Below are 21,413 nucleotides of genomic sequence, written 5' to 3'. Positions count from 1 at the left end.
CGACTCTACGCGGCTTCATCAGGTATATCTTGAAATTTTCTGTATATCTTGAAATTTTCTACAATAAAAATGTCTTAAAATTGTGCGTCAAAATAACACGAATATAAAAAAATGCAATTTAAAAGTCAGGAGGCAATCCTGTCGTGCAAAACCGTGACGCTAGCTGTGTGAGGGCGGCAGGATGAATCATTTCCTCCTTCGTTTCTACATTTTTTGTCTATATACTTTTAATATTACTTTTATAATGAGAAATACCAAAACTCGGGGTGAGACGGGGAGACACTAGTGTTTTTGCCCTCCCTGTCCCCGAGGAGACTGTTCTCATCTATTCTCTTCCCCACGTCCTCCAGGTTTTTGCTAGGCTTCCTGCCATCTTTACCAAGTTGAGATTATCCGTGTTGTGTCATTAACAGAGTTTAAGGAAAGCGCGTCAAGTTCACCGCGCCCTAACCTTGGACCCCGCCTGCAGGCTGACTTTCGAGCCACACGCCAGAGCACCGCGACCCCTAAGGTCGCAGCCCGGCTTCGCAAGCCACCTCTTTCTAACGCGTCGGTCGCCCTCGCGCGCCCGCGAGCAGCCGGACTACATCTCCCAGGAGGCTGTGCGCCGTCCAGCGGACCTGCCCTTGGTCGCAAAGGACTACATTACCCAGTGATACCTTGCGGGAGGCGGTTGCCAGACCTCAAGTGCAAAACCATTGGTCCAGCGTCTGGCGGGGAGCTGCACGGTGATTGGCCCAGGAGACCGCCACTTTCGCCCGGGCTCAGTAGAGTTTTGCTGTTAAGACTGCGGGAGGTGCTGGAGAGAGCAGAGCGAGCGTAGCCGGGCCGCACCCGCCGAGCCGTGTGAGTAACCTCTACCTCCGTCCTTCTCGCCGTCCTCTCGGGGACCTGCACCCTCGCTCCGCAGGGCGGTAGGGAGGGAGCACACGCACCCGGGCGCTTACGAGGGGCGGGGACTGTGTACACACGTGTCACACCTGACCCGAGAAGCATCTCCAGGGACACCGGCGGCAGAGCCCCGCTCTCGCCCTTGAGCACCTGAGCTCCAGGGCGTCCCCTCGGACTCGGGGAGAAAAAACACACCCCGAGGCACACGTGGACACCTAAGTACCCACGCGGAGACCTCTGCAGAGCTGCTCAGCTGAACCCTTGGGCACATGGGCACCCGAACACCGGGAAGAGCCTGCTATGCTCCGGTCTCCTCTTGACACCGATCCAGGACACCTGCCACTCGAGCTTGCTCCTCCTTCCTGCCCAGATGGGCGGGAAACTGACACTGCTCTGTGTGACCTGAGCGGTCCCTGGGTAACTCCTGGAGAGGTTTTGCCTCTCAGTCGCTTGCCGCATGTTTAAACTTCCTCATGGGCGCCTGGGGAGGAGTTCCAGGGTGGGTGAGAGGAGACAAGGAATTGATGTCTGGGGTGGAGGCTGTCATCCTGTAGGCAGTATCCCCCCTCCTCCCCCACCCCCACCCCCGCTAATACAAGTATTCAAGAACTAAAGTAATTTTGAAAGCTAGTTTTAGGGATTTTTTTTTTTCCATAACAAATTCAAACAATATAGAATTACATCGACAGGTCTACCTTCCTTCTTCCCTTCCCAGCCCTTCTCCCAGTGATCAATTACCTGTTGATGTGTGTGTGGTTACAGACTTCTTCTTATGCTTTGTACAACTCTACAGAGCATATATAGATATTACTGTTTTTTTGTTTTTGTTTTCTGTTTTTACAAAAAAAGGAAAAAAGTACATCTCCTGGAAAGGATGCTTTTTAGCTGAGCTCTGGTGGATGAGAGGAGCTAGCCTTGAAAAAGTGAGTAGGGGCTGAGATGGGGCTGCATTTCAGATGTAGGGAACTGGAGGAGTACAGGCAAGGCAGTAGATAGGAGTGCTCACCGAGTTTTCCAGGAACTGGGTAGAAGCAGTCAGACCACTCTGGTTAAGTGAGGGAAGGAAAAGAATGGTCCAGAGTGAGGCTGAAGCGGTCAGTAGGTGTGAGTCAGGGGAGCCCAGGAGCGTCATTTTCTTTCTTTCTTTTTTTTTTTTTTTTTTTGAGACGGAGTCTCGCTCTGCCGCCCAGGCTGGAGTGCAGTGGCAGGATCTTGGCTCACTGCAAGCTCCGCCTCCCGGGTTTACACCATTCTCCTGCCTCAGCCTCCCGAGTAGCTGGGACTACAGGCGCCCACCACCACGCCCGGCTAATTTTTTGTATTTTTTAGTAGAAACGGGGTTTCACCGTGTTAGCCAGGATGGTCTCGATCTCCTGACCTCATGATCCGCCCGCCTTGGCCTCCCAAAGTGCTGGGATTTCAGGCCTGAGCCACGCGCTCGGTACTTTTTTGTTCTGTTTTGTTTTTTTGTTTCTGAGATGGAGTCTCACTCTGTCGTGCAGGCTGGAGTGCAATGGCGTGATTTCGGCTCAGGACAACCTCGGCCTCCCAGGCTCACGTGATTCTCCTTCCTCAGCTTCCCGAGTAACTGGGATTGCAGGTGCCCACCACCACACCCAGCTAATTTTGTATTTTTAGTAGAGACAGGGTTTCACCATATTGGCCAGGCTGGTCTTGAACTCCCGACCTCAGCTGATCTGCCTGCTTTGGCCTCCCAAAGTGCTGGGATTATAGGCATGAGCCACTGCGCCTGGCCAGAAGCATCATTTGCTAGCATAGCATGGCCCCACTGTGCCGGGGAGGCCTGAGGTGTGTGCAGAAGGGGAAAGGGAAAGGTTAAGGGGCTCAGGGCCTCAGGGCTCTTCCTTTGGACAGTGGAGGATTGTTAAAGAATCCCAATCCCTGTTCTAAGCCCTGCATGTCCTTCAGTCCCTCAGCATTACACTTGAGTGGGCTCACTCAGTGAGCAGGAGTTTGCTATAAAGTTGCCAGATGTCTTGGAAAGCCAGTTGCTCTCTGGGACCAACAGTTGCCTATCAAGCCTGTTCATTCAATTCTTAAATATTATTAAGCACTTGCCATGATGAGTTCTATACCAGGAACTGGAAATTTACGAGTGAACAAATGAGACCAAGGCCATGTTTCCATGGGCTTACATTCTAGTCAGGGAGAGAGACAAGAAACAAATGTACTGTATAAATAACCCATGGTGCGCTGGGCGCTGTGGCTCATGCATGTAATCTCAACAATTCAGGAGGCTGAGGCAGGAGGATCACTTGAGGTCAGGAGTTCGAGACCAGCCAGGGCAACATATTGAGACCTGATCTCTACAAAAATAAAAAAACTTAGCCAGGCCTGCAGCTGTAAGCCCCAGCTAATTGGGAGGCTGAGGCAAGAGAATCACTTGAGCCCGGGAGTTCAAGGCTGCAGTGAGTTATGGCACCACTGCATTCCAACCTGGGCGACAGAGTGAGACCCTGTCTCTAAAAGAGTAAACGAATATGCCAGAGTAATAAGTACTGTAAAGAACAATAAAACAAGTGCTATTTTATTTTTAAATTTTTGTATTTTTTGTAGAGTTGGGGTTTTGCAGTGTTGCCCAGGCTGGTCTTGAACTCCTGAGCTCTTGAACTCCTGGAGTTCCTCACTTGAACTCCAGTCTAGTCAGGGAGGGCTGCTCTCAGGAGGCGGTATTTGAGCAGAGACCATAAGAAACTTGCCTGGTGTTTATTCCGTATCTCTTGCATTTAGCTTGATACTGATGGACATTGTGTGGGCCAGAGGCAGGGATGGTTGGCTATGACCCCAAACCAGATGGCAGGAATAACACCAAGCTCCAGGTGGCAGTGGCTGGGTCTGTGTCTGGACTTGTCACTCGGGCGCTGATCAGTCCCTTCGACGTCATCAAGATCCGTTTCCAGGTACTCTTCCCCTTTTTCCACGCAATGGACTGGAGGACAAGTTCAGTCTTTCTTGCAAAAGCAGTTCCTAAAACTTGGAATTCTATCCAGATGAAGGGCTTGCCTTTTTCTGAAAGTTCCCCTTCACATTCCAGCCCACCCCGCTGTCCTGACGTTTTTTATTTTGATTCCCAGCTTCAGCATGAGCGCCTGTCTCGAAGGGACCCCAACGCAAAGTACCATGGCATCTTCCAGGCCTCTAGGCAGATTCTGCAGGAGGAGGGGCTGACAGCTTTCTGGAAGGGACACATCCCAGCTCAGATTCTCTCCATAGGCTATGGAGCTGTCCAAGTAGGTGGCAGGGGACCTGGCCAGGCCTCTGGGGTCACGTTGCTCAATGGAGGAGCAGAGGGAGGGTGAGGCAAGCAGGAATGCCGCGTAGGGCAGGACGGGAGAGGCAGACCCCACGCTTCCCACCTGCCTCACCCGGGAGCCTTCCTGACCAGCTGTACTGTAGGCATTCCCCTCCCCTATGTCCCCGCATCTATCCTGTGTAACTTAGATGTTGCATCTTGGAGACTGATTTGATGTCATGCCTTCTGTGGGGCTTGGCGAAGGACAGCACTAATGCATTTCAATTTTTGAAATACCACCTTCACATACGTGGTTCATCTGAACTTCACCACACCATCATGAGGAGGGCAGGGTAGGTGTCATGTGGATCTCAGGGAGGTGAAGTCAGCTGTCTGAGGCCACACAGCCTGCACATGGCAGGGCTAGGGTTAGAGCTCACGCTTCGTTCAGTGGAGCACCAGTATAGTCATAGTGCACAGCGTGTGATTTTATGCAGTAGACATGGTAAGAACCAGCCCTGTACAGTGCAAACCATGGGCCAGGCCCCTGTTGGAAGCACTTCACATACAGTCACAGCAGTCCTTAAGGTAGGGGCTGTTGTCCCTCCCATGTCACGCATGAGAAGACTGAGGTGGACAGAGCTTACATAATTAACCCAACCAAAGTCACTAGCTAGAAAATGGCAGAGCCACGACCCCCACCTAGGCAGCTAGTGCCAGAGACGTCCCTGCCTACTCCTCCTGTGACATCACAGTGACCGCCCAAGTCAGGTGTTTACTGGCTGGGCATGTCCTGCGATCCTGTCTCTGTACTTGTCTGCAAACAGATACTGCAGCATGACAAATAAATACAGCAACAGGATAGTCTCAAGAAGCCAGGCCTGGGCCAGACTCGGTGACTCACACCTGTAATCCCAGCACCTGAGCCCGAGAGGTGAGGTGGAGGTTGCAGTGAACCATGATCATGCCATTGCACTTCAGCCTGGGTGACACAGCCAGACCCTGTCTCAAAAAAAGAAAAGAAGCCAGGCCATCTTCAGTTGGCTGAAGGAAGATCTGAGCATAGCCCTGGTATAGTGGCTCACACCTGTAATCCTATCACTTTGGGAGGCTGACGTTGGGAGGATGGCTTGAGCTCAGGAGTTTGAGACCAACCTGGGCAACATATCGAGACCTCCTCTCTACTAAAAATAAAAAAAAAAAATTAGCCAGGTATGGTGGTACATACCTCTAGCCCCAGTTATTCCAGATGCAGGAAAATAATTTGAGCTAGAGAAGTCAAGGCTGCTGTGAACTATGATCGAGCCGCTGCACTCCAGCCTGGGCAACTGAACACGACCTTGTCTCAAAAAGCAAAACAGGGCCAAGCTTGGTGGCCCATGTGTGTAATCCCAGCACTTTGGGAGCCCAGGGCAGGCAGATCGCTTGAACTCAGGAGTTTGAGACCAGCCTTGGCAACATAGTGGAACCCTGGTTCTACAAAAAATACCAAAATTAGCTGGACATGGTGGCATGCACCTGTAGTCCCAGCTACTTGAGGGGCTGATGTGGAAGGATCACTGGAGCCCAGGAGGTGGAGGCTGCAGTGAGCCATGTTCGTGCCACTGTACTCCAGCCTGGGTGACAGAGCGACACTCTCGTCTCTAAAAACAAAAACAAAAAAAGAAAACAAAGATCTGAATGTGAGGGGGTCACCCTGTTGAACATGCTCCCGAAAGAATCTGCCCCAGAAAAGAATGATTCTCGAACAGGGCCGCCGCCAGCTGCACGGAAGGGATCCCTGCAGGAATCAGAGCATGGCCATCTTTCCCAGTTCTCAGAAAACTAAGTTAGCCAGTAACATTTTCTGATATACATTTTTCTCATGTATCTTTTATTTATTTTTTCTTGAGACGGAGTCTCACTCTGTCTCCCAGGCTGGAGTGCAATGGCACGATCTCGGCTTACTGCAACCTCCACCTCCCAGGTTCAAGCGATTCTTCTGCCTCAGCCTCCCAAATAGCTGGGGTTACAGGCACATGCCACCACGCCTGGCTAATTTTTGTATAATTAGTAGAGATGGGGTTCCACGATATTGGCCAGTCCGGTCTCCAACTCCTGACCTCATGATCTGCCCGCCTCGGCCTCCCAAAATGCTGGGATTACAGATGTGAGCCACTACACCCAGTCTTTTCTTTGAGACCGAGTCTTGCTCTGTCGCCCGGGCTGGAGTGCAGTGGCATGATCTCGGCTCAGTACAACCTCCACCTCCCGGGTTCAAGTGATTCTCCTGCCTCATTCCCCCAGTACCTGGGACTACAGGCGCCCGCCACCATGCCCAGCTAATTTTTATATTTCTATTAGAGACAGGGTTTCACTATGTTAACCAGGCTGGCCTCGAACTTCTGTCCTCGTGATCCGCCTGCCTCGGCCTCCCAAAGTGCTGGGATTATAGGCGTGAGCCACTGCCCCTGGCCCCCATATATCTTCTTAAACCTTTGAGTGTCTGACTCTACTCAAGTATCAAATGGCATCTGAGTTTTACATAGAATTTTATATTTATCATATGCTGTCACTGCTCAAGAAGAACATTTCCTGACCTTTTCCTCCCCCCTCCACCTGGGCCCCAGCCAGGTCACAGGTGATGTGTTTGGGGAGTATTTGGTCCTTGCCCTCATCCTTTGGGCTGTCAGTGACTTCTTCACTTACTCTTCCAGTTCTTGTCATTTGAAATGCTGACGGAGCTGGTCCACAGAGGCAGCGTGTACGACGCGCGGGAATTCTCAGTGCACTTTGCGTGCGGTGGCCTGGCTGCCTGTACGGCCACCCTCACTGTGCACCCCGTGGATGTTCTGCGCACTCGCTTTGCAGCTCAGGGTGAGCCCAAGGTGAGTGACCAGGGGCCAGATGAGGTAGCCCAAATAAGGAAGGTGTTGTCACAAGGGTTGCATTCTTTATTTTTTATTTATTTGTTTTTGTTTTGTTTTGTTTTTTTGAGACGGAGTCTTGCTCTGTCGTCTAGGCTAGAGTGCAGTGGCGCAATCTTGGCTCATGGCAAGCTCCACCTCCCGAGTTCAAGGGATTCTCCTGCCTTAGCCTCTTGAGTAGCTGGGACTACAGGCACCCGCCACCACGCCTGGCTAATTTTTTTGTATTTTTAGTAGAGACGGGGTTTCACTACATTAGCCAGGATGGTCTTGATCTCCTGACCTCTTGATCCGCCTGCCTCGGCCTCCCAGAGTGCTGGGATTACAGGCGTGAGCCACCGTGCCCGGCCTATTATTTATTTATTTATTTATTTAGAGACGGAGTCTCGCTCTATCACCCAGGCTGGAGTGCAGTGGCGCGATCTTGGCTCACTGCAAGCTCCGCCTCCCGAGTTTAGGTGATTTTCCTGCCTAAGCCTCCTGAGTAGCTGGGACTACAGGCACCTGCAACCACACCTGGCTAATTTTTTTGTATTTTTAGTAGAGACGGGGTTTCACTGTGTTAGCCAGGATGGTCTTGATCTCCTGACCTCATGATCTGCCTGCCTCGGCCTCCCAGAGTGCTGGGATTACAGGCGTGAGCCACCGCGCCTGGCCTAGAATTTATTTATTTATTTATTTATTTGTTTATTATTTATTTATTTATTTTTTTGAGACGGAGTCTCACTGTGTCGCCCAGGCTGGAGTGCGGTGGCCAGCTCTCAGCTCACTGCAAGCTCCGCCTCCCGGGTTCACACCATTCTCCTGTCTCAGCCTCCTGAGTAGCTGGGATTATAGGCACGTGCCACCATGTCCGGCTAATTTTTATATTTTTTATAGAGACAGGGTTTCACTGTGTTGGCCAGGCTGGTCTTGAACTTTTGACCTCAGGTGATCCCCGGCCTCGGTCTCCCAAAATGCTAGGATTCCAGGCGTGAGCCGCCGCACCCGGCCAATTCCAAGTGTCTTTGGTTTCCACAAAGAATGGGGTGGTGGAAATAGGATAGACTCGAGGAAGAATTTACTGAGTGAAAACAAGGGATTAAATCCCCACCATATTGTTTCCTAGACATATTTAAGAATAGCATCATATATGTGTGTGTCTGTGTGTTCTCAACCAAGAAAGAATCATTTTATTATTATTTGTATATATTTTTTGAGACAGGGTCTTGATCTTTCACCCAGGCGGGAGTACAATGGCTGCAATAGCTTGCTGCAGCTTCGAACTCCTGGGCTCAAGCAATCTTCCTGCCTCAACCTCTCAAGTAGCTAAGACCACAGGTGTGTGCCACCACACCTGACTCATTTTTTATTTTTTTACTTTTTGTAGGGACAGGGTCTCATTATGTTGCTCAGTTGGTCAGGCTTAGGCTGGTCTTGAACTCCTGGTTGTTTTTGTTTATTTGTTTGTTTCTGAGATGGAGTCTCGCTCTGTCATCCAGGCTGGAGTGCAATGGCACAATCTCAACTCACTGCGACCGCCTCCCAGATTCAAGCAATTCTTATGCCTCAGGCTTCCAAGCAGCTGGGACTACAGGTCTGCCACCCTGCCCGGCTAATTTTTTTTTTTTTTTTTTTTTTTTGAGACAAAGTCTTACTCTGTCACGCAGGCTGGAGTGCAGTGGCGTGATCTCAACTCACTGCAACCTCTGCCCTCTGGTTTCACGTGATTCTCCTGCCTCAGCCTCCTGAGTAGCTGGGATTATAGGTGCCTGCCACCGCGCCTGGCTAATTTTTGTATTTTTAGTAGAGATGGGGTTTTGCCTTGTTGACCAGGCTGGTCTTGAACTCCTGACCTTTTGATCCACCCGCCTCTGCCTCCCAAAGTGCTGAGATTACAGGTGTGAGCCACCGTGCCTGGCCATGCCTGGCTAATTTTTATATTTTTAGTAGAGACAGATTTTTGCCATGTTGGCCAGGCTGGTCTGGAACTTCTGGCCTCAAGTGATCTGCCCGCCTAAACCTCCCAAAATGCTGGCATTACAGGCATGAGTCACCACGCCTGGTCTTTTTTTCTTTATTTTTAGTACAGAGTCTCACTCTGTCATCCAGGCTGAAGTATAGGGGTATAATTACAGCTCACTGCAGCCTCCACCTCCTGGGGTCAAGCAATCCTCCCACCTCAGCCTCCCAAGTAGCTGGGACCATAGGTGCTCAGTGCCACACCTGGCTAATTTTTGTATTTTTTGTAGAGATGGGGTTTCACCATGTTGCACAGGCTGTTCTCAAACTCCTAGGCTCAAGTGATCCTCCTGCCTTGGCCTCCCAAAGTGCTGCAGTTATAGGGCTGAGCTGCCACACCTGGCTGAGAAACAATAATTTTTCCACTGTCTCAACTCTGCTTTAGGATACTGTTAGTGGAAAGGAAGGATACTTTGTTTAAGAGTTTGATCTGGGCAACATGGCTGTCTACAAGATACAAAAAAATTAGCCAGGCATGGTGGTATGCACCTGTAGTCCCAGCTGCTTGGGAGACTAAGTTGGGAGGATTGCTTGAGCTTGGGGAGTGAGCCATGATTGCACCATTGCACTCCAGCCCAGGCGACAAAGTGAGATATCCCGTCTCAAAAAAAAAAAAAAAAAGGCCGGGCGCGGTGGCTCAAGCCTGTAATCCCAGCACTTTGGGAGGCCGAGGCGGGTGGATCACGAGGTCAGGAGATCGAGACCATCCTGGCTAACATGGTGAAACCCCGTCTCTACTAAAAATACAAAAAACTAGCCGGGCGTGGTGGCGGGCGCCTGTAGTCCCAGCTACTTGGAGGCTGAGGCGGGAGAATGGCGTGAACCCGGGAGGTGGAGCTTGCAGTGAGCCGAGATCGCGCCACTGCACTCCAGCCTGGGCGACAGAGCAAGACTCCGTCTCAAAAAAAAAAAAAAAAAAAAAAAAAAGAATTTGATCTGGACTAGTGCAGAATAATTGTGGATTCAATTCTGCCAGTTCTTTGTATTGGCTGGCGTGCAGGTCCTGGGTGGGGAGGCCCTTTTGTTTAGGAGACAGCCTCATGACTTTTTTTGGTTGAGAAGGGCAAAGTCCCCTGGGAACAATCCAAAGGAAAAGGATTGGGGCAGGATGGCGGCCGTGGAAGTTGAAATCCACTAAGGAGTATGTTACAACTCACCTGCCAAAAAAAAGAAAAAGAAAACAATTGTAGGCCAGGCGCAGTGGTTCACACCTGTAATCCCAGAACTTTGGGAGGCTGAGGTGGGTGGATCCCTTGAGGTCAGGAGTTTGAGACCAGCCTTGCCAACATGGTGAAACCCTGTCTTTACTAAAAATACAAAAATTAGCTGAGCGTGGTAACACGCCTGTAATCCCAGCTACTCAGGAGGCTGAGGCAGGAGAATTGCTTGAACCCAGGAGGTGGAGGTGTGGTGAGCTGAGATCGTACCACTGCACTCTAGCCTGGGTGACAGAGCAAAACTCCATGTAAAAGAAAAAAAGAAAACAATTGGGGCATAAGAGGCCAATTGCTCTGTATGATAACTCAGTAGAAAACTAGAAGTTTGGGATGACAGTCGTTGCAGGGAAATGGGATGAGGGACCCTAGGAACTGAAAGCAGAAATGGAGGGGAAGGTGTTTACAGATAGAGAGCACAGACCAACCTCCGCAGCGTGGTAGCCACAGAGCTGAGGCAGAGATGGCTCCTGTCAGTCCAGCTTTCCTGTTCTGGGTCTACCATAATCCTCCTGTATTTCTTTCCAACCTTCAGTAAAAGTCTGTGAGGAGGAAGAAGTGAAGAAAATATTAAGAAAAGAGAATGAGGCCGGGCGCGGTGGCTCAAGCCTGTAATCCCAGCACTTTGGGAGGCCGAGGCGGGTGGATCACGAGGTCAGGAGATCGAGACCATCCTGGCTAACATGGTGAAACCCCGTCTCTACTAAAAATACAAAAAACTAGCCGGGCGTGGTGGCGGGCGACTGTAGTCCCAGCTACTCGGAGGCTGAGGCAGGAGAATGGCGTGAACCTGGGAGGCGGAGCTTGCAGTGAGCCGAGATTGCGCCATTGCACTCCAGCCCGGGTGACACAGCGCGAGACTCCGTCTCAAAAAAAAAAAAAAAAAAAGAGAGAATGAGCCAATAGCTATTATCTTAGCTATTTGGGAGGCTGAGGCAGGAGGATTGCTGGAGCCCATGAGTTCAAGGCTGCAGTGTGCCATGACTGTGCCTGTGAATGGCCACTGCACTATAGCCTGAATGATGTAGCGAGACCCCATCTCTTTATTATTTAAAAATTAAAAAAAAAAAAATTTTTTTTGGCCAGGGCGCGGTGGCTCATGCCTGTAATCCCAGCACTTTGGGAGGCTGAGGCAGGCGGATCACAAGGTCAGGAGATGGAGACCATCCTGGCTAACACGGTGAAACCCCGTCTCTACTAAAAATACAAAACACTAGCCGGGCGTGGTGGTGGGCGACTGTAGTCCCAGCTACTCGGAAGGCTGAGGCAGGAGAATGGCGTGAACCCGGGAAGTGGAGCTTGCAGTGAGCTGAGGTCGTGCCACTGCACTCCAGCCTAGGTGACAGAGCAAAACTCCGTCTCAAAAAAATAATAACAACAAATAAATAATTTTTTTTAGGCCAGGTACGGTGGCTCACGTCTGTAATCCCAACACTTTGGGAGGCTGAGGCAGGCAGATCACCTAAGGTCAAGAATTCGAAACCAGCCTGGCCAACATGATGAAACCCCCGTCTCTACTAAAAATACAAAACTTAGTTGGGCGTGGTGTCAGGTGCCTATAATCACAGCTACTGGGGGAGGGGGGCTGAGGCATGACAATTGCTTGAACCTGGGAGGTGGAGGCTGCAGTGAGGCAAGATTGTGCCACTATACTCCAGCCTAGGCAACATAGCAAGACCCCATCTAAAAAAAAAAAAAAAAAAAGATAATAGCATATTACCTCTAGCTTAAACTATGGACATGTTGGATTTTAGATTCTAGAATGATCAGAGAATATCTGGTCATGAAAGTGAGGGGAAGAGACCTGGTTAAAACCTACAAGACCCTCCACCTGCTTTAGACTAGTCACAACCATATTGTAAACCTGACCTTGCGTGATAAAAAATTTTACAACATATAAGGTGTATCAAGGTTACAAAGACAATTCTTCATGAATTATAATTTTAAAAAATACCAGCTGCTCCCTGATTCCGATTCCCAGAGGTGACTACTTTTAATACTTACAGTTGTTTCTTTGATTATTTCCTTCCATAATTCTAAGTAACATACTTGGCCGGGTGCAGTGGCTCATGCCTGTAATCCCAGCACTTTGGGAGGCCAAGGAGGAAGGATCACTTGAGGTCAGGAGTTCGAGACCAGTTTAGGCAACATAGCAAGACCTCTTCTCTACTTTATTTTTGTTATTTATTTATTTATTTATTTATTTTTGTTTTTGAGATAGAGTCTCCGCCTTTCACCCAGGTTGGAGTGCCATGGTACAATCTCCGCACACTGCAACCTCTGCCTCACAGGTTTAAGCAATTCTTGTGCCTCAGCCTCCCAAGAAGCTGGGATTACAGGCATGAGCCACCACACCTGGCTAATGTTTGTATTTTTAGTAGAGATGGGCTTTCACCATGTTGGCCAGGCTGGTCTCAAACTCCTGGCCTCAAGTGATCTGCCTGCCTCTGCCTCCAAAGTGCTGGTATTATAGGCGTGAGCCACCGCGCCCGACCGCACCTTCCTGTTTTAACAGCTGCACTATGTTCTTGTGAGCTGGTGTCCCGTAATTCATGTAACCATCACCCACAGATGGACATCGCATCTTTAGCTCTTCCCCAGAACACTGCAGTGACTCTTGGACACATACCTTTGTGCACACCTGTGGATAGAACAGTGGTATACATGTGTGGAAGGGGGAGTTTCTGGAAAATGCCACTCTTTGAATCTCTGTCCAGCGTTTTCCTTGACTGTCTTCCTGGCAGGAGGAGTTTCGCTCCTGGTAACTGGGTTTTTAGGCGAGGGGACAGAGCTATGATGGGCTGTTCCAGGGCTAAAATCACCTCACTGAGACCATTCAAAGTGCGTGTGTGTGTCCAGGTCTATAATACGCTGCGCCACGCCGTGGGGACCATGTATAGGAGCGAGGGCCCGCGGGTTTTCTACAAAGGGTTGGCCCCCACCTTGATCGCCATCTTCCCCTACGCCGGGCTGCAGTTCTCCTGCTACAGCTCCCTGAAGCACCTGTACAAGTGGGCCATGCCAGCCGAAGGAAAGAAAAATGGTGAGGCAGCCCTCACGCGAGAGGGAACCCTCCCACCCCAGCCGCCAGAGTGCCCTCTTCCAAATCACGAGGGAGCTAAAGTTCTGTCCAAATCGAAGACTGTGGGTCTCTGTACCCGGCTCTGTAATGTGGCAAACAAAGCAACTGCAGCTGCTTGGAGAGAACTTGATTCCTCCCAGCTCATGCCACACCCATCACTGGCATTACTGACATTTACGTCCCGTGATTGGTCATGGTTTTCATTTTTGTCAGAAGTCCAAATTGCAAATTGCTTGTTTTTTGGTTGAGGTTCTTCCGTTGCTTTTTCCAGGCAGGGGGAGCGGGAGGTGTGGGCAGGGAGAGGCTGGAGAGGGGTGGGGCATCCTGGTCCCTCTCCAGCCCTGAACTGAGTCATGCTGCGGAGCCTGAGGCCCACACTGCCTCCAGCTGAGGGACTACGGCCTCCAGCCCTTCCAGCCCGGCTTACTCCGCCAGAAGTGGCTATGTCTGGCTCTTTGGAATGGGAGGACCAGTGGAGTCAGATAGAAGTGCGCTTGTGGGGTTTGGTTTGTGGTGGAGGATTAGCCCTGATGCCTTTTAAGTTGTCACCCATAGACTGCGTTTCTCTCATCCGTTCTCCCAATCCCACTTCTCTGGTTCAGAGAACCTCCAAAACCTGCTTTGTGGCAGTGGAGCTGGTGTCATCAGCAAGACCCTGACATATCCACTGGACCTCTTCAAGAAGCGGCTACAGGTTGGAGGGTTCGAGCACGCCAGAGCTGCCTTTGGCCAGGTGAGCCATTCATTCCCGGGCAGACAGCTCTGACCCTTGCCATCACTGGGCATATGAGGGAACCAGTAGTCACCTGCTACCCACTGGGCAACATTACCCCTGGCCAGGGCCCCTTCACCTCCAGTCTATCCCTGGAGATCCCCAAGCATGTGGGAAAGCTGCATGTGAGCCCTGGGTCCTGAGCACTGTGGAAGGATCTGGGCCAAGGACATATAGTGTCTGCTCTTTTTTTTTTTTTTTCTTTCTTTCTTTCTTTCTTTATTTCTTTATTTATTTATTTATTTTTTTTGAGACAGAGTCTCGCTTAGTCGCCCAGGCTGGAGTGCAGTGGCGCGATCTCGGCTCACTGCAAGCTCCGCCTCCCGGGTTCACGCCATTCTCCTGCCTCAGCCTCCCGAGTAGCTGGGACTACAGGCGCCCGCCGCCTCGCCCGGCTAATTTTTTGCATTTTTAGTAGAGACGGGGTTTCACCATGTTAGCCAGGATGGTCTCGATCTCCTGACCTCGTGATCCGCCCGCCTCGGCCTCCCAAAGTGCTGGGATTACAGGCGTGAGCCACCGCGCCCGGCCTTTTTTTTTCTTTAAAATAGAGGCAGGGTCTCACTCTGTTTCCCCAGCTGGTCTTGAACACTCCTGACTTCCCCTTCCAGTGTGCTGGGATTACACGTGTGAGCCACTGCACCTAGCCCAGTTTCTGCTCTTAAAACATGTCCTGGCCGGGCGCTGTGGCTCACGCCTGTAATCCCAGCACTTTGGGAGGCCAAAGCAGGCAGATCACGAGGTCAGGAGAGTGAGACCATCCTGGCTAACATGGTGAAAGCCCATCTCTACTAAAAAAAAAAAAAAAAAAAAAATTAAATGGGCGTGGTGGCGGGCACCTGTAGTCCCAGCTACTCAGGATGCTGAGGCAGGAGAATGGCATGAGCCCAGGAGGTGGAGCTTTCAGTGAGCTGAGATCACGCCACTGCACTCCAGCCTGGGCAACAGAGTGAGACTCCATCTCAAAAAAAAACATGTCCAGAGGCTGGGTGTGGGCGTTGTGGCTCACACCTGTAATCCCAACATTTTGGGAGGCCAAGGCCAGTGGATCACCTGACATCAGGAGTTCGAGACCAGCCTGATCAACATGGTAAAACCCCGTTTCTACTAAAAATATAAAAATTAGCTGGGCATGGTGGTGGGCACCTGAAGTCCCAGCTACTCGGGAAGGTGAAACAGGAGAATCGCTTGAACCTGGGAGGCAGATGTTACAGTGAACCGCGATCACACCACTGCACTCCAGCCTGGGTGACAGAGCGAGACTCCGTCTCAAAAAAAACCAAAAAAACAAAACATGTCCAGTGCAGTGTGGACGTAGAATACATTCACATAGGGAAGGTCCCCAAATATTAAAGAACATAGAAAAGGGGTTTTGCTGTAGCTGTTCTGGAATGGGGTGAATTTGAGCAACTAAGTTATATATATGTATTTTTTTGTTTTTGCTTTTGGTTTTTGTTTTGAAATGGAGTTTTGCTCTTGTTGCCCAGCCTGGAGTGCAATGGCGCGATCTTGGCTCACTGCAACCTCTGCCTCCTGGGTTCAAGCAATTCTCCTGCCTCAGCCTCCCAAGTAGCTGGGATTACAGGCACGTGCCACCACACCCAGCTAATTTTTTGTATTTTTAGTAGAGACAGGGTTTCACCATGTTAGCCAGGCTGGTCTCGAATTCCTGACCTCAGGTGATCCATCTGCCTCTCCCTCCCAAAGTGCTGGGATTACGGGCGTGAACCACTGTGCCTGGCCATATAGTTTTTGAGACGGAGTCTCACTCTTTTGTCCAAGCTGGAGTGCAGTGGCGTGATCTCGGCTCACTGCAGCCTCTGCCTCCCTGGTTCAAGCAATTCTCCTGCCTTAGCCTCTGAGTAGCTGGGATTATAGGCGCCCGCCACCATGTCCTAATTTTTGTATTTTTAGTAGAGATGGGGTTTCACCATGTGAGATGGGGTTTCACCACATTGGCCAAGGTGGTCTCGAACTCCTGACCTCAGTTGATCTGTCCGCCTCAACCTCCCAAAGTGCTGGGATTACAGGCATGAGCTGCTGCACCCCGGCCAAAGTTGTATTTTTATTTATTTATTTTTTGAGACGGAGTCTCGCTCTGTCACCCAGGCTGGAGTGCAGTGGCCAGATCTCAGCTCACTGCAAGCTCCACTTTCCGGGTTTACGCCAGTCTCCTGCCTCAGCCTCCCGAGTAGCTGGGACTACAGGCGCCCGCCACCTTGCCCAGCTAGTTTTTTGTATTTTTTAGTAGAGACAGGGTTTCACCGTGTTAGCCAGGATGATCAAGACCATCCTGGCTAACACGGTGATCAACCCTGTCTCAGCCTCCCAAAGTGCTGGGATTACACGCTTGAGCCACCGCGCCCGGCCCGAAGTTGTATTTTATGCGCGCTAGGAGAGTTGGCCGTTCAGAGAAGCCCCATGCTAGGTCATGTTGTAGTCTTAGTAGTCACTCCTCAGTTGCTCAGATTTTTACATACTCCCTTTCTTTTGGTCATCAATGGGTAGGGTTGGGGGTAGAGTAAGGATGGGCAGTTCCAGGGCTCTCCCCTGTGTATCCTGGAACCTGAGATGTGGAGGCATGAAAAAATATGCCTGACAATGTCAGAGGAGAGGGATGGCATGGAATGGGAGGCAAGGTAGGGAGAGAGCATTCCTTCCTTGGGGGAAGAGAAAGAGTTGGGTTTGTAGTTATAATGCATTTTCTTTGTAGGAAACTTTAGAGAATTTAGATAGACAAAAACAAAGACCAAGCCAGCTGTAGTCGATCACACCTGTGATCCCAACACTTTGGGAGGCCAAAATGGGAAGATCACTTGAGGCCAGGAGTCTGAAACCAGCCTGGTCAATATAGCAAGACCCCGTCTCTACAAAATAAAAATTTAAAAATTAGCCAGGCATGGTGGTGTGTGCCTGTAGTTCCAGCTACTGGACAGTCTGAGGCAGGATAATTGCTTGAGCCCAGGAGTTCGATGCTGCAGTGAGCTATAATCACTGCACACCATCTTGGGTGACAGAGTGAGACTCTGTCTCAAAAAAAAAAAAAAAAAGACCAAAATCCCTTGTAATTTCACTACCACAGATAACCACATAGAAACGTTCAATGTAGTTTTATTTCTTTTCATAAATACAGTGTACATTTTAACAAAAATGGGGATACACTGTATACAAGGTTTGTAACCTCCCTTTTCCACTTACCAACTTGTCCTGAAGAGTTTGTTTTCTTTTCTTTCTTTTTTTTTTTAAATGGGACATCACTCTGTTGCCTAGGGTGGTCTCGAACTCCTGGGCTCAAGCGATCCTCCCCTCTCAGCCTCCCAAGTAGCTGGAACTGCAGGCATGCGCCACTGCACCCAGCATGAAGGGACAGTTTGAATTTGGACAGGGAGTGATGGTGGGAGCCCAGGATGGCAGAGGGAGGCCTTGCTGCTAACGAAGACTAGTGTAATCCAGTCTGGCCAGAAGTGGGAAGGGCATGTGGGAGGACAGTGGAGGTCAGATCAGGGAGGGAAATCAAGGCGAAATGGTGCAGTGCCTTGAATGGCAGATCTTGGGGTTTGAACTTGATTTCTCATGATATTGTCACTATGAGTTACTGCAGCTTTTGGAGGGAAGCCAGGCCTGAGGAGGGCTGTGCCTGGGGACGAAAGTCTGGCAGCAGTGCATGAGGTCAGCTGGAGAGGGTGAGCTGGAGGCAGGGAGGCCTGGCTGAGAGCTACTGAGGGCCAGGTTCAGATCTGCTGCCCAAGGGGGATCAGGTGGGATGAGGTGAAGGGTCAGAGACACCTCTGGGAAGAGGTTCCGGAGCCATTGCTGGATCCTTTGGAGCCACAGGCAGCCGTTCTTCCTGGGCAGGAAGGAGCTCTGTCCAGCTGCTGATTTCTAGGCCTGTCAGCTATTCAGTCTTAACCTAATTGCAGTACAAAAAATGAGATTAATTTATTTGCTATTTTGAGCTGGGCATGGTTGCCCACGACTGTAATCCCAGCACATTAGGAGGCTGAAGCAGGTGGATCACCTGAGGTCAGGAGTTCAAGACCAGCCTGGCCAACATGGCGAAACTGCATCTCTACTAAAAATACAAAAAATTAGCCGGGGGTGGTGGTGTGTGTCTGTAATCCCAGCTACTCAGGAGGCTGAGGCAGGAGAATCGCTTGAACCTGGGAGGCGGAGGCTGCAATGAGCCAAGATTGTGCCACTGCATTCCAGCCTGGGCAACAGAGAGAAATTCTGCCTCAATGAAAAAATAAAATAAAAATATTTGCTATTTTGCATTCATTCCTTTGTCCAGCAAGTACTTCTTAAGAGCTGTGATGTGCCAGGGGCTGTGTTGATGGGAGCAGAGTGGACATCCATGTTTTCATCCCTTTCCTCTCCCCAGGTGCGCAGATACAAGGGCCTCATGGACTGTGCCAAACAGGTGCTGCAAAAGGAAGGTGCCCTGGGCTTCTTCAAGGGCCTGTCCCCCAGCTTGCTGAAGGCTGCCCTCTCCACAGGCTTCATGTTCTTCTGGTATGAATTCTTCTGTAATGCCTTCCACTGCATGAACAGGACAGCCAGCCAGCGCTGAGCGCAGGAAGGACCCCAGGTCTTTCCTGGAGGCAGCCTCCTGAAGGAAGATTCAGTCTCCACTGAGAGGTGCTGTCTGGCCCTTCCCTGCGGGCCAGCTGCCCCCAGCAGGGTGGCAGCCTTGAACCCACCCAGCTGGGACACCACCAGAAGGTCCAGGGCTCTCCCCATGAGAGGATCAGAGGGAATGCAGGACGTGGTCTACGGTGAAGCAACGACACAGCGAGCAGGAGCAGGAAGCTGCTGTTTCTCCTCTGACCCCAGCCCACACTCCAAAGGAAAGAGATGCCGTCCTACACCTGTCAGCCCTGTCTGCCCGGAGAACAGAACGCTCCTGGTCTGGATGGGGCTGCTGCTTGAGTGCAGAGGGCTGCAGTAGGCCCTTTGCAGGAGTCAGGTCCCCACACTCGGCCTGTTTTTCCCAACCTATTTAACAGACATTAAAGCTAAACGCACATTCCTTATCTTCCGTCTCCCCTGGCACATCTGCCTGCTCACAAAGTATGACGGAAAAGACTCCTGCCTTCCTCAAATCCCATGTTCTCCACAGCTGCAGCCCTTGGCAGCTCTGCTTCTAGTGCTGGGGGAAACTCCAGGCTGAGCCATTCACTTCCTGGGCCCCGTGCCCAGATCTTCGTGTCTGCAGACACACACCACCCAGGCCGTCCTCTCCCAGCACCGGGCTGGTCATGGCCGTGGGGCTCCATGGAAAGCAGTTCCCAGCGCCCGTGCAGGAAGTGGAGGGGCCATGCTGTGGGCAGGCATGGGTGAAGGTGCAGCCTCTCCCCAATCTACCTCACTCGCTCCTCTTTCACCCGGGGCTGGGTCGGCCTTGCTGGGTGAGGAGCTGTCGGCAGGGCAGGTGGCATCAGCGCCCACTGCCTGCTCCTCAGTGCAGAGCATGCTGTGGGTGCATCCGCCCCTGTAGCCGCAGAAGGGCCTTGGCTCTGAAGCAGCCCGCTGATGGGGATGGCAGAAGGGGCGGGCAGGCAGCCTGGTGAGGGCACAGCTGGTGCCTGGGGTGTTACCAGAGCACAGGGACACCCACAGGCAGAGAGGCAGAGGAGAAACCAGTTCCAGGCTGCGGGGAGGTCTCCAGAACATGACCTGCACCCTTCCCTCCACCTGCCCGGCCTGTAGAGTTGCTCCGACCTGGGAAGCCCTCCATTCTGCCTCCCTCTCCAGCCTTGGAAGGAGGCACCCACTGGGAGCCGGCGCTGGCCCTGGCGTGTGGGTCCTGGGCTCCTCCTCGCACCATCCTTCCCTGCCTCTGGTCTGGGATTTTGGGGTCTGTCTGGGCCCTGAATGCTGGGGCTTCCTGGCTCGGGGCTTCCTGGCTCAGGGCTGCTGGTTCCCAAGGTCCAGGCTGCGGCGGGGGCCGCGAGGATGCAGCTGCCTGAATGTATTGTTTATGAAATTCCGTTAAAGCTCCTTCTCTTCATCTCTCCTGCCCATTGGTTTCTTTTGCTGCAGCTGAGCGTTCTCTTTATCCTCCGTTTTCGGTGACCACTTTGGCGGTTCTTTTAAAAGGAGGCGAAAACGCGGGCAGCGCTGGCAACGCTCCTCCCGGTCCCGCGGCAGGAGCGGCGGCAGTTCTTCCCCTCTTCTAGGTGCCCTCCTGTCACCCAGGGCAGACGCCGGGCGGTGGACCGGTCCGCGCCACTTCAGGGGCACTCGCAACAACCGACGGCCGCGAGTTGCCCACGGGGCCCCTTTCTCAGGGCTGCCCCTCCGACCTGAAACTCGCTTCGACCGTGTCCTCCTTGGAGCGGGAGAGGGTTGTGGCTGGCCCGGGTCCTGCAGCCCCTGCCTTCTCTACCTGGGTGAGGGGAACGGGGAAAGTGGTGCGACCAGGGCAGATGCTGTTCCTTCTCCACCGGGTCCCCACCACGCCCTCTGCTCCTCCCACGCCGCGCAGCCCAGCGGCGTCTCCCGGCCCCGTGCACCTGAGCTCCGGGGAGGGCCGGGTGCGGGGCCACGCGCAAGATCGAGGATCCGGCAGGTCCGGCGTGGGCCCGGATAGGGCCGAGGCGCACCGGGTGAAGAGGTGACGAGCCGAGCGAGTTCCGCCTGCGGCTGAGTGGCAGCGTAGCAGGATCCCACGCGGGCGAGGTGGCTTCCGGGGCGGCCTGGAGGCCAGGGCAGTGCCCCGGGGGCCCGGCAGGTGGCGCCGGCGAGCCGGCCCTTCCCCGGCGCCGCGCGAGGAGATGAGCTCACGGCGGCCCCCGCAGCGCCGGACGCTGGTTGCGCGCTCCCAGCGGCCGAGCGGCCCCGGGCACGCGCGCGCGCCGCCGGCCCGACAGGTGGGTCCCGGCGCCCACGCCGCCTCTCCCGCCCGCGGGATCCTGCGCCGTGGGCTACGCAGTCCGCCCTGTGCTGCTGGAAGGGGCGTTCTGGGCACGGGGGGAGCGGTCGAGGGCTGGAGACCCTAAAGGCGCCTCCTATGGCCAGAGGGGACCCTCCGGCGGGAGCTACCTCTCGGGGGCGCATCATCCTGCCCCCCGCTGTAAGAGGAAAGCTTCATAATGGAGCTTAGGAATTAGGAGTCTCGAGTGAGTAAGGCCGGGTTACAGCCACTCGGGAGCCGGTCCCACCAGTCTGTCCCGGGGAGAAGCTGGCCCGGGTCTAGGGGGCGGACAGGGCGCCTGCGTTCCTACCTACGCAGGCCGGCCCCATCCGGGGGATGCAGCGGCGGGTGTTTAGACCGAAGGACTAGGCAAAAGCC

The 21,413-nt window shown here is 52.4% G+C and overlaps 2 protein-coding genes and 1 pseudogene across 10 annotated transcripts in view; 2 read left to right on the top strand and 1 right to left on the bottom strand.

The window, feature by feature from the left end:
* The first annotated feature begins 241 nt into the window (after window positions 1–241).
* SLC25A19 (solute carrier family 25 member 19) lies at window positions 242–19,152 on the top strand. Of its 4 annotated transcripts, none has more exons than XM_021927943.2 (8): window positions 242–846; window positions 1,741–1,814; window positions 3,643–3,812; window positions 3,987–4,142; window positions 6,841–7,011; window positions 13,125–13,308; window positions 13,950–14,080; window positions 18,501–19,152. In XM_021927943.2, the coding sequence occupies exons 3-8, from the start codon at window positions 3,681–3,683 to the stop codon at window positions 18,687–18,689; spliced, it is 963 nt and encodes a 320-aa protein (XP_021783635.1). In that variant the 5' UTR covers window positions 242–846; window positions 1,741–1,814; window positions 3,643–3,680; the 3' UTR covers window positions 18,690–19,152. The 4 variants fall into 4 exon arrangements, with proteins under 4 accessions (XP_021783635.1, XP_021783639.1, XP_021783638.1 ...); XM_021927945.2 differs by lacking the exon at window positions 242–846 and adding an exon at window positions 879–1,308; XM_021927947.2 differs by lacking the exon at window positions 6,841–7,011 and having other exon boundaries at window positions 400–846.
* On the bottom strand, window positions 17,215–20,091 carry LOC103878985 (annotated as a pseudogene). The gene has a single exon (XR_004179256.1). The product of XR_004179256.1 is annotated as an uncharacterized LOC103878985 (transcript).
* The window catches only part of MIF4GD (MIF4G domain containing), a 6,695-nt gene continuing 5,362 nt past the window's right edge, over window positions 20,081–21,413 (top strand). Inside the window, exon 1 of one of the 5 annotated variants that reach the window (XM_021927949.2) lies at window positions 20,081–20,991. The gene's annotated coding sequence lies outside the window, so the exon portion shown is untranslated. Of the gene's footprint in view, window positions 21,241–21,413 lie in introns of all 5 variants that reach the window. The other 4 variants (XM_003913418.4, XM_009191223.4, XM_031657755.1 and 1 more) reach the window with 4 other exon arrangements.

Source organism: Papio anubis, chromosome 17 (genome assembly GCF_008728515.1).
Source record: "Papio anubis isolate 15944 chromosome 17, Panubis1.0, whole genome shotgun sequence".
NCBI lineage: Eukaryota > Metazoa > Chordata > Mammalia > Primates > Cercopithecidae > Papio > Papio anubis.
The sequence above is the reverse complement of the archived record's forward strand: the minus strand, read 5'-3'. Positions and strand labels throughout refer to the sequence as shown.

Excerpts from the sequence above, each read along its gene's own strand:
- SLC25A19 (XM_021927943.2), top strand. The coding sequence starts at position 3,681 with ATGGTTGGCTATGACCCCAAACCAGATGGCAGGAATAACACCAAGCTC. Across the intron at positions 3,813-3,986 it reads TCATCAAGATCCGTTTCCAG|CTTCAGCATGAGCGCCTGTC; the intron begins GTACTCTTCCCC and ends TTTGATTCCCAG. Across the intron at positions 14,081-18,500 it reads CCAGAGCTGCCTTTGGCCAG|GTGCGCAGATACAAGGGCCT; the intron begins GTGAGCCATTCA and ends TCCTCTCCCCAG.